The 11,432-nt window shown below is 64.5% G+C and overlaps 1 protein-coding gene across 1 annotated transcript; it reads left to right on the forward strand.

Moving 5' to 3' along the window:
• Positions 1 to 952: 952 nt before the first annotated feature.
• On the forward strand, positions 953 to 10,746 carry LOC135991838 (cadherin-1-like). The gene is made up of 16 exons (XM_065640617.1): positions 953 to 1,036; positions 1,131 to 1,245; positions 5,033 to 5,265; positions 5,366 to 5,497; positions 5,585 to 5,740; positions 5,812 to 5,956; positions 6,085 to 6,257; positions 6,624 to 6,752; positions 6,869 to 7,054; positions 7,131 to 7,375; positions 7,465 to 7,607; positions 7,724 to 7,948; positions 8,705 to 8,926; positions 8,998 to 9,128; positions 9,492 to 9,635; positions 9,749 to 10,746. Exons 1-16 carry the CDS (start codon positions 980 to 982, stop codon positions 9,959 to 9,961), a joined length of 2,649 nt encoding a protein of 882 aa, XP_065496689.1. The 5' UTR covers positions 953 to 979; the 3' UTR covers positions 9,962 to 10,746.
• The last annotated feature ends 686 nt before the right edge of the window (positions 10,747 to 11,432 follow it).

Raw genomic sequence — 11,432 nt, forward strand, 5'->3', positions numbered from 1 at the left:
GCCTGTGCCTTGGGGCTGCCCCCTCCCGCTGTGCCCCCCGCCTTGGCGGCAGCCCCCTCACCTTCCTCTCCTGTATTTTTTTTTTTAATGTATTAAATAAAGTAGTGTGATGCTACAGATCAGGTGAGCGGGTGCTGGCGTAAGTTTTAATAAAGAATGTGGTTTTTTTAGATGCTCCAGCCTTTGCCTGGCTTTGTGCCCTGGGAGAGGTCCCTGGGGAGCTGCTGCCCTCCACAGGGGTTGGTGCTGAACCCAGCCCCACTGTGACCCCCCCAGCCCCATCCCACTTGCCCACAGCAGCCCCCATCTGTTCCCTGCCTGGTACCCACAGGCTCGGCTGCAGCATCGCCCATGGCGGGGCAGCGCCCATGGCCCCCCAGCAGCGGGGGCTCCCCTAGGGTGCCCCTGTCCCCACGGGGTTCAGAGCTGGTGCAGGGGGGCACGGGCAGGGCACTGAGCCCGCCACTCTGTGCCTGCTGCCCCGGGCCGAGGGCTCAGCACCGGCACATCCCCAGCCCCGGGAGATCCCACTGGCTCCGTGCCCGGTCCCGGCCACGCTCTGTCCCCCACGAAGCCCCAGGGGGCAGCCGATGGCACCGGGGGTCTCCGGGGGGTTGTTCGTGCCGTGGGGTCACCCCCAGCTTTACTGTGTGTGGGGTGACAGGGTGCTGGAGGGGTCGGGGGGGCTGCAGCATCCCGGGGGGTGGGTGCGCCCCGGCTCCTGCCCCCCCACCGACCGCCCCGAGCCCCCGCGCCCCGGACGGGCACCCACGGAGCCCCCGCGGCCCGGGGGCTGCACGGCTGGGACGGGGGGAGCGGGGCGCGGGGCCGGGCGGGGCGGCACCGCCTCCCGGCGGGGCGGGTCCCCCGGGGTGGGGCCGGCACCTGCAGGGCGGGATCGGCACCGGGACCGGACTCACCTGCGGATCCGCGGCGGCGGCGCCTCGATCCCTCCGGCTCCGCAGTGGCACCGGCAGCCATGGGGCGGCGGGGGGTCTGTCCGGCCCCGCTCTGCCTCCTGCTCCTCCTGCTCCAGGTGAGGGACGGGACCCTGGGACTCTGCCCGGAGCAGCGGGACCCTGCCCGGGACCGTGGGACCCTGCTCGGTGCTGAGCCCTCTCTCCGGGCAGGCCAGCCCCCAGCTGTGTGAGCAGGCAGCTCTGTGCCAGCCCGGCTTCACCGCGGAGACCTTCGCCCTCACCGTGCCGCAGGACAGCGTGGCGGCGGGACGGGCACTGGGACGAGGTGAGGTGGGGACTGTGGGCACAGGCTGGGTGTGTGGCACCGGGATGGCTGTGGGGATGGGCTGGGTGCTTGGGGACGGAGTGGCCATGGGGACAGAGCCAAGGCCACGGGGACGGGGTGGCCATGGGGACTGGCTGGGTGTGTGGGGACATGTTGGCCATGGGGACAGAGCCAAGGCCACAGGGACAGGCGGGGTGCATGGTGCTGGAGTTGGCAATGGGAGATGAAGCTGTGGCTCTGTGTCCATATGGTGCTGGGGTGGCAATGGGGACAGTCTCTGCCTGGCTCTGTGGGTGGCCGTGGGGACAGGGCCATGGGGACAGTGTCAAAGCGGTGGGGACAGGCTTGGTGCACACCGCCGCAGGTGGCACTGGGGTCAGAGCCACATCTGTGTCCGTGCAGGGCGGTGGGGCCGGGGCAGCGCGGGTGCTCCAGCACAGCAGGCCGGTGTTGGGGTGCGGGGGCAGCGGGTGCCTCTCCCCGGGGTGCGCCGGCGCGGGCGGCGCTGACTCAGGCGGTGCAGACCTGTCGGGGCCGGCAGCCGGGGCGTGGGGCTGCGCAGGCGCCTGTCCTGCCCCGCGCCTCGCCTGCCGCGGGGTCCCGGCACCTGGGGCGTGGGGGCTAACCCACCTTTCACAGCCATGGAACTGAGTCTCCAGCACGGCCACCCCAGGGGTCAGTGGCATGTCACCATGCCAGCAGGAAATCCCCGTCCTGGTGTGGCAGGTGCTGAGCCCTGCCTGTGTGGCTCTGTGGCTTTGGGGTGCGGGGGAGGCACCGGGGGAAGGTGTGTCCAAGGAAGTGGGTACTGGGGACCCGCTGCCGCTTTGGGGTGCCCTGCACATCCCCACCCTGTGATCTGTGGGTGCTGGGGGCTGCGGGGTCGCTGGCTTCAGGCTTGGGCTGTTGCCATCCGCGCTGGTTAATGGTTGATGGAGGGCTGGCACCAGTCTGCCGGGGGCAGCTGGAGCCGCAGAGCACCGCGCCGGGGGCTCCCAAACCCCCCCAGCTCTGGAAGCTGCCCAGGCTCGGGTATCAAGCTGCACCCTGCCCCACACCTCAGGAATTGCCTGTTCGTTAGCTTTCTGGTTGTTCATTAACGAAGCTGCCCGCTGCAGCAGCCTGTGCCACTAGAGCCGTGCCCGATACCAGGGTGACGGGTGGCCACGCGTCCCCGGTGTCTCCCAGCCACGCAGGGCTGGTCTCCAGAGCCAGGACCTGCTGGAAATCCCCCATCCCAGCACCAAAACTTCCAGTTTCGGGTCCCGGATGGAGATGGGGCGAGGGAGGAGGGAAGGGGATGGGTGTCTGGGCCTTGTGCCCACGCAGTGATGCCCAGCTGTGCCACGGCGATGCCCAGCCACGGCAGGGACACGCACAGAGGGTGCTCGGCCATGCTGCCCCCCATGCCACGCAGCACACCAAAGCTGGCGGTGAGGCTGAGCTGACGAGCCAGCCTGTAATTTGGCTGATGAGCTGAGCGCGGTGTTTTCCCTCCGACAGGTCTGGACAGGCCAGGGAGGCAAACAGCTGCGCGGGGGCCGCGGTGTCCCCGGGGCTGGGCTGGGACCCTGCAGCTCTGCCCGGCCTCGTGTCCCCCTCTGCGGGTGGGGGGGTCTCTGGGTTGGGGTGAGCAGCCCCCCTGGCCCACAGGACGTGACGTGGGCTGGGACGCTCCCCAGTCAGCCCTGGGTGGGGGAACCTGGAGAGTCTGGTGTCACGGTGAAACTGGGGTGACGTCAGCGGGTGTGTCAGCAGGACGTGCCACTCGTGGTGCCTTTGCCCTGGCTGCCCACGGGGTGACGTGACCCCCCCCACTTCCCCATCACCGTCTCCTGCCCCGGCTCGGCTGCGCTTGCACAGCCCAGGCAGAGCGGACACCGCTGGGATGATGGCCCTCGGCTCTGCCCTTGACTCAGCCTGTCCCCAGCCCCAGTGACACACCATGGGACATGGGGTGACTCGGTCCCCATCCAGGTGCGGGTCTCATCTCCCTGCCACGGCCATGACCCAGGCAGCCTGGCGGTCCCAGCACCTGTGGGTAGTGGTGAGGGTTGGGAAGGGGAGATCCCCCCGAGGGACCCTCACAGCTCCCCTCACCTCCCACCCCGCTGCTCCTGCAGAGGAGAGGGGCCCCGCGCCAGGGGAGGGATGGATGGGAGGGCTGGCTGCAACCGGCCCAGGAGCTGGAAAAACAGGTTGTGCACGGCTGGGCGGGGGAAGAGGGAGAGCAAGCACTCAGCACCCAGCCCTCTTTGCACCCATCTGGTGTAAGGCTGAGCACCCAGTGCTCATTGCACCCACCCAGCGTGGGGCGGAGCACCCAGCACCCATTGCACCCATCTCACGTGGGGCTGAGCACCCAGCACCCATTGCACCCAGCGTAGGGCTGGGGTCCAAGCACTGCCCCCTCACTGCACCCGTTCGGCACGGTGCCAGGACCCAAGTGATGATCTCTGCACCTGTGCCCGTGGGTGCCGGGTGCCTTTCCCCGCCGCCAGCCCCCACTGTGGCAGCACCCAGCCGGTCCCGGCACGTTCCTGCCCAGCCGGCACCACCGGCTGCCACAGCCTGTGCCAGGGGTTGCGCCGTGGGGCCGGGCTGGGCTGGCATTGTGCTGGCGAGTCCCCCCCAGCTGCCCGGGCTGGGTCGGGGGCACCGCGGTGGGCAGGGGCAGCCTGGAGCTCAACTATCGCTCCCCGCCTGCCGCCGTCCTGCTGCCGCCACCAAATTCCTGGGCTGCTTGTGGGCTGACGTAACCCCCCGGGCCACGGTGCTGGCCACGGTGCCGGCCCTGGCGATGGTGGCACCAGGCCTGGCAATGGCCTCACATCCAGCGTCTGGCTGTACTGCGCTGTTTCCACCCCAGAACGTTGCCTTCCCACGGTGCAGCCCCAGCACCCGCTCTGCGTGGGTCACGCTGGGGCCGGTGGTGACCATGCTGTTGGGGGCCTCAGCCTGGGTGCCACGGGCGCAAACAAACCATCACTCAGACAAAGGGTGTTTGTTCGGTGGCTCCGGCAGCGCAGCCCTGGCTCATGTGATGCCTGTGACGCTGCGGTGCTATCTCAGAGCTCACCACGGCTCCCGCGGCCAGTCCCGGCTCGTTCCATGCCCCAGCAGGCTGCCAGGCTGGCGCCACCAGGACACTGTCTGCCCCCGCTGTCCCCAGGGACCGCACAGCCGAGGTGTTGGTGCTGCCGGGGTGGGCTGGGCGTCCCAGCTGCTGACCTGTGCAGCGGGGCTGGCACAGGCGGGTGTCCCCTTCCCACAGCCTGGGCTGTGCCTGCTGCAGATGTGTGGCCATGGTCCCTGGCCACGCAAGGGCTTGGGGACCCCACAGGTCCCAAGGCCCCAGGGTGCCCACTGGCCTGCAGTGCCCTGTGGATCAGCCCCCAGGACCCGGGCTGGGTGCCCGTGCAGGTGAGCGGGTGCTGCCCTGGTTTTTATTTGTAAAGCGGTGATAGCAGCAGCACCCTCTGCCCGCTGCCACAGGCACAGCAGCGGTGATGTGCCATGCGTAGGGATGTGCTGTGCCACAGAGATGCACCGTGCACAGGGACGTGCCACATGACAGGGATGTGCCATACGCGGTGCTATAGATGGGGATGCACCTGCGACCCCACAGTCCGCCCGGGCCTCTGAGCCATGGACGTGCCGCGTACACCCATGTCACGCTGTCCTGCTGTCTGTCTGGACCACAGTGCCTGGGCCTCAACCCTGCCCTTGCCAGCTCTCCCTGGGGCAGCACCGGGACCCCCTGCCCACTCGCTGTCCCTGTCTCCAGTGAGTTTTAGGGACTGCGATGAGCAGCAACGTGGTGTGTTCCTCTCGGACGACACGCGGTTCAAGGTGAGCAGGGATGGCATCGTCTCTGCCACCCGGCCCCTGCAGCTCCAGCGGCGGCAGGTCAGCTTCTCCGTCCATGCCTGGGACACCACGGGCAAAAGGCACTCGGCAAGGGTGACCCTGCGCAGGCGGTGGCACCAGCACCATCTCCACCACCTCCAGCAGCAGCAGGTAAAGCGCAGCTCCTCTCCCCGGGGTCACCGTGGCTGGGGCAGAGCGTGTGCGGGTCTCAGTGAGGTGCTGGCACCAATCTGAGCCATCATCACTCTAGGACACGGCACCCGATGTCCTGACCTTCCCCAAGCGTGGCTATGGGCTCCAGCGGCAGAAGAGGGACTGGGTCATCCCCCCCATCAACTGCCCCGAGAATGAGCGGGGGCCCTTCCCCAAGAAGCTGGTGCAGGTACGTGGCCCTGCGGGGATGGGGCACAGGGCAGGGGGGTCCCTGGGGCACCACAACCCCTCTAACCCCCCTGTGCCCCATCGCCAGATCAAATCCAACAAGGACAAGGAGACCAAGGTTTTCTACAGCATCACGGGGCAGGGGGCGGACACTCCCCCCGTGGGCGTCTTCACCATCGAGCGCGAGACTGGGTGGCTGGAGGTGACGAAGCCGCTGGACCGGGAGCAGATCGATAAATATGTGGTGAGTGGGGAACCAGGGTGGGGAGGGGACAGTCCCCAGGGACACACGAGGGCTGATGGTGCCTCTGGCAGCTCTTCTCCCACGCCGTGTCAGCCAATGGGCAGCCCGTGGAGGACCCCATGGAGATCATCATCACCGTGACGGACCAGAACGACAACCGGCCTGTCTTTACCAAGGAGGTCTTTGTCGGCTACATCGAGGAGAACGCGAAACCGGGTGCGTGGGGACCAGCGAGTGGGGACCTCACAGCTGGGACCACACAGAGCCCTGGGCAGAGCTGTGCCGGGGTGGCCAGTGGGTTTTGTTCCATGAGTAAAACCTCCCCTCCTTGTCCCTGTGCCCAGGCACATCCGTGATGACCGTGGACGCCACGGATGCAGACGATGGGATCACTGTGAACAACGGCATCATTGGCTACTCCATCCTCAGCGAGGAGCCCAAGAGCGCGCAGCGGATGTTCGCCATCGACTCAGAGAGAGGTGTCATCAGTGTCATCGGCACGGGGCTGGACCGGGAGGTGAGTGCCCTCGCCACATCCTGCTGTGCCGCACAGCAGCTCTGCCATGGGACTGGCCACAGGAGCTGGGGGTGCCAGAGGCCCAGGGTTTGGCCAGTTTGGGGATTTGCCATCCCTGGGTCACCGTCCCCTGCTCTGGGGCTGCCACAGCCCTGAGTCTGTCAGGGATCTGTGCTGGAGATATCGCAGGGCCCCCAGCCCTGCTGAGCCCCAGAGCAGGTGGGCAGTGGGGATGTCGGCGAGTGTCTGTGCTGGCGATGAACACCGTGGTTAGAGGAGGGTGGAGGAGCAGGCAGGCACTGCACCAGAGGAGTGGGATGTGCCAGATCCCATCCCTGCACTAACCATAGTGATTTTGGCTTGCAGACCACCCCCAACTACACGCTGATCATCCAGGCTGCGGACCAGGAGGGCACTGGCCTGGCTACCACTGCCACCGCCATCGTGGAAGTCACCGATGCCAATGACAACCCTCCCATCTTCAACCCCACCAGGGTACCCAAGCCAGCTCCCGCCAGCCGCTGCCCTCCCCGCGTCACCACGGCACGAGTCCCCGCACCACGGGGTGCCTGGGAACACGTGGGTGACCATCCCTGTCCTCTCTCTTGCAGTATGAGGGGACGGTGAAGGAGAACGAGGTGGGGGTGGTGGTGACCCGGCTGCACGTGACGGATGGGGACATGCAGGGCTCCCCTGCCTGGCAAGCCGTCTACCGCATCAAGAGTGGGGATGAGGATGGCAGCTTCGCTATCACCACTGACCCCAAAACCAACGACGGCATCCTGAAAACCGCCAAGGTGGGTCCTGCTGCCGTGCAGCTGCCCCGGCACCGGTGACCTCCCCATGGGTGCGACTGCGAGTCCTCTCTCCCAGGGCCTGGATTACGAGAGCAGGAGCCAGTACAACCTCGTGGTGACGGTGGAGAATGCTGTCCCCTTTGCCGTGCCGCTGCTGCTCTCCACGGCCAGCGTCCAGGTGCTGGTGGGGGACGTGAACGAAGCCCCCGTCTTCATGCCGCCGGTCAAGAAGGTGGACGTGATGGAGGACCTGCCGCTGGGCCACCAGGTCACCTCCTACACAGCCCAGGACCCCGACAAGGACCAGAGGCAGAAAATCACGTGAGTGGGGTGGTTAGTGGCGGGGGGCTGTGCCATCTGCCCCTTGCCACCCTGCAGAGCATCCTCCCGCTGACCCCCGCTCTCCCCAGGTACCGCATGGGCAGTGACCCCGCGGGCTGGCTGGCCATCGACCCTGAGACTGGCATCGTCACGGCGGCCCAGCCGCTGGACCGCGAGTCGGTGCACGCCATCAACAGCACCTACAAGGCCATTGTGCTGGCCGTGGACAACGGTGAGCAGTGCCCTGCCGCACCCCTGGGGACGGGGCTGCCACCTGCCCGTGTCCCAATGGAACTCCCGGGGCTGAGACCCCTTCCCCGGGCGCCGCACTGACCCCCGGCTCCGCAGGGGCGCCGGATGCCACCGGCACAGGGACGCTGCTCCTCCTCCTCCAGGACGTCAATGACAACGGGCCCACGCCGGAGCCCCGGAACTTCGACATCTGCAACCAGCAGCCTGAGGAGCAGACGCTGACCATTGTGGACAAGGACCTGCCCCCCAACACTTACCCCTTCCAGGCAGTGCTGGAGCACGGCTCCGGTAGCAACTGGACGGTCAAGGTGATTGATCCAGGTAGGTGCTAGTGGGTCTGGTTGAGCCACCCACCCTTGGTGTGGGGCAGTGGGGAGACACTGAGCAAGGTCCCCCTGTTCTGGGCACCGGGGAGGCCAAACCTCAAATCCTGGGGTCAGTTTTGGTCCCTCATGACAAGAAAGCCCTTGAGGTGCCAGAGCGAGTTGAGAGAAGTGAACGGAGCTGGTGAGGGGCTGGAGCACAAGGGTGATGGGAGCGGCTGAGGGAGCTGGGGGTTCAGCTGGAGAACAGGAGCTGAGGGGAGACCTTCTGATCTCTGACCTGCCTGAAAGGAGCTTGGAGCCAGGGGGGGTCGGGCTCTGCTCCCCAGGAACAAGCGCCAGGACCAGAGGAAACGGCCTCAAGTTGCGCCAGGGGAGGTTGAGGTTGGATTTTGGGAACAATTTCTTCCCAGAAAGGGCTGTGGGGCATTGGAACAGGCTGCCCAGGACAGTGCTGGAGTCACCATCCCTGGAGGGGTTGATGAGGTTGAGGTTCTCAGGGACATGGGTTAGTGCCAGAGGTGGGTTGGACTCTATCACCTTGAGGGTCTTTTCCAACCAAAATTATTCAACTAATCTAAGGTCCAGATCCCAGGTCCCTCATCTCTCTGTGCTCCCTGAGAGCAGCCGGTGCTGGTCCCTGTGACGGGCAGCGGGCTGGGGATGCGCCTCCTGGCAGAGCCCCGCGCCGGTGCCGAAGGTGTCCCCAAAGTGAGGACACGTTTCTGAGCCCAACCCCTCTCTCTGCTGGCAGACCTGGTGGTGCTGAAGCTGAACAAGGTGCTGGAGCCAGGCGAGTACAGCCTGTTCCTGAAGCTGACGGACGGGCAGGGGAAGGTGCAGATGACACCAGTCAAGGCCCAGGTGTGCGACTGCGAAGGGCCGGCCAAGAACTGCGAGCGGCGAGCGTACGTCGCCGGCGGGCTGGGCGTCCCCGCCATCCTCGGCATCCTGGGGGGCATCCTGGCCCTGCTGAGTGAGTACCGGGGGATGGGGACAGGGACACTCCTGTCCCACAGCCCTGACACCGATTATCCCCCCTCGCAGTCCTGCTGCTGCTGCTGCTGCTCTTTGCCAGGCAGAGGAAGGTGGTGAAGGAGCCGCTGCTCCCGCCTGAGGACGACATGCGGGACAACGTGTACCACTACGATGAGGAAGGTGGTGGCGAGGAGGACCAGGTGGGACCCTGCACCCGTCCCTGCAGGGTGGCCTCGGTCACTGAGGTGGACAGATGAGGTTCTCGGGGACATGGTTCAGTGACAGTGCTGGGTTAACAGCTGGACTTCATAATCTTGAAGGTCTCTTCCAACCAAAACGATTTGATGATTCTGTGACACCTGGGGTGCACAAGGCTGTGGTGGACCTGCTTGTCCCCCACTGTGGTCACCGGTGCCCCCAGTCCTCCCAGCACAGCAGTGCCCATGGCCACCCTTCAAACATCATCGAGAAGCTGGACTCGATGATCCTTGTGGGTCCCTCCCAACCGGGGACATTCTGTGATTCTGTGATCCCCTCATGTCCGTGTCCCCCCCCCTCCCCAGGACTACGACCTGAGCCAGCTGCACCGGGGCCTGGACGCCCGCCCCGAGGTGATCCGTAACGACGTGGCCCCCCCGCTGATGGCCGCCCCCCAGTACCGGCCCCGTCCCGCCAACCCCGACGAGATCGGGAACTTCATCGATGAGGTAAGCCCTGACCCCACACCGTGCTTTGGGGGGGTGAGTCCCCATTCATGCAGGCACCATTGGGGTGTCCCCAGCACGGGAGGGAACAGGCACTGACCCCTCTGCTCCCCCAGAACCTGAAAGCGGCCGACACAGACCCCACGGCCCCCCCCTACGACTCGCTGCTGGTGTTCGACTACGAGGGCAGCGGCTCGGAGGCCGCCTCGCTCAGCTCCCTCAACTCCTCCGACTCTGACCGCGACCAGGACTATGACTACCTCAGCGACTGGGGCAGCCGCTTCAAGAAGCTGGCAGAGCTCTATGGTGGGGGAGAGGAGGACGATTAGGATCCCCCAGGACCCCCCAGCCGGCAGCCGCCCCGCGCAGGCGGCTCAACTCATTTCACCCACCGGACTCACGTTGGATTTCACCCAGGGAGGTGAACCCTCTCCAGCCCCCCTCAGCCTGGTGTCCACGTCCCCCGCGTTCAGTGCAGGGGAAACTCGGGGTCACCAGGGCTGGGGGGTTTGGTTTTTTAGGGAGCCTGTGTGTTTCCTCCCCATCAGCTCTGGGCATCACAGAGCCGTTCGGTCCGTTCCCCATCCTGGAGCTGAGGTGCTCCCGGCTGCACGGGGCAGGATCAGCTCCTCATCCCCGGGGAGGACAGACCCTGACACCTCCCGGCGTTTGCCGCAGGGGAAAAGGGATTTTCTGGCTTTTTCTGAAAATCCTCGTGTTTGCAAACCCAGTGCTGGAGGAGCAATGCGGCCCCAGCACCGCAGCGCTGTGAGGCGAGGTCCTCGATAAATGCAGACCAAAGATGTGCTGCACGTGAGGGAATTGTATTTGATAAAACACTCACAGGCAGATTTCTATTTTTCTGTACTCCAGATTACGATATGATTTCCTTCTGTGTCGTGCCAGGTGTAATTATCGTGCAGTCAATGAAAGACGCTTTCGGAAATCAAAGGGCTTTACTGAAATTCTGAATTTTGTGTTTAGCTGTTTTTATGGTTTGTATTTTTTTTTTTTTTTTTATCACGGGAAAAGGGTGGGAAGCCAGCAATGGTCTAGTATTAATTGATTGTATGGTTTTTATATAAAATTGAAATAATAAATTGTTTTAAGAAAACCAAAAGCCCTTTTGTCTGGGTTTCCGCGCTGGTTTCGCTGCCTGTGCCCACGCTCAGAGCTGCTCCTCGGCGCGGCCGCTGTCTCCGCTTCCACCGGGCAGGGACGGGCCGCGTCCGAGCAGCCGCTGCCCCATCGGTCGGGCACCCAGGTCCTGGCCCTGGGGAAGGAGGAGCAGGACAGGGTGTTGATACCTGTATTTCTAATTACTAGACTCTATTTTAAGGAATTCTAGGACTCATAGTTTAGGAGAACATTAAGGCAGCAAACTTTAAAGATCAACCATCCTCGTAACCATAGAATCTTTGTACTTAGTAATCCTACCCTATTCTTGAAATTGACACAATTTATGACATATTCCCTTCAAACAGGTAACTGACAAGCATGCGAATGTTACTTAGCGTTGCTTAAACGGCTTGTGTTAGAATAGGTGTGGAATATATTAATGGTTGCCAAGAATTGTAATGAATATGTAACTTTTCTGTCAATATAAGCCATATATAACCACATGGTCAGCGGCGGACTGTGCTGAATATGAAATGCTGCTTTTAAAACCTTAAGGCGCGGTTCTAGGAGCCCGTCGCTGTGCCGATTTTACAGTATTGGAGCTCCCGGGAGGGACACGACAGCGCCGGGCTGCTGCCGCACACACGGGCTTGCACCACCGGCCCCGCAGCCCTGGGCAGG

Source organism: Caloenas nicobarica, chromosome 9 (genome assembly GCF_036013445.1).
Source record: "Caloenas nicobarica isolate bCalNic1 chromosome 9, bCalNic1.hap1, whole genome shotgun sequence".
In the NCBI taxonomy this organism is placed as follows: Eukaryota; Metazoa; Chordata; class Aves; order Columbiformes; family Columbidae; genus Caloenas; species Caloenas nicobarica.

Coding starts and splice junctions, on each gene's coding strand:
- LOC135991838 (XM_065640617.1), top strand. CDS start 980: ATGGGGCGGCGGGGGGTCTGTCCGGCCCCGCTCTGCCTCCTGCTCCTC. Junction 1,246..5,032: donor GGGACGGGCACTGGGACGAG/GTGAGGTGGGGA, acceptor CCCTGTCTCCAG/TGAGTTTTAGGGACTGCGAT. Junction 5,957..6,084: donor CGAGGAGAACGCGAAACCGG/GTGCGTGGGGAC, acceptor CCCTGTGCCCAG/GCACATCCGTGATGACCGTG.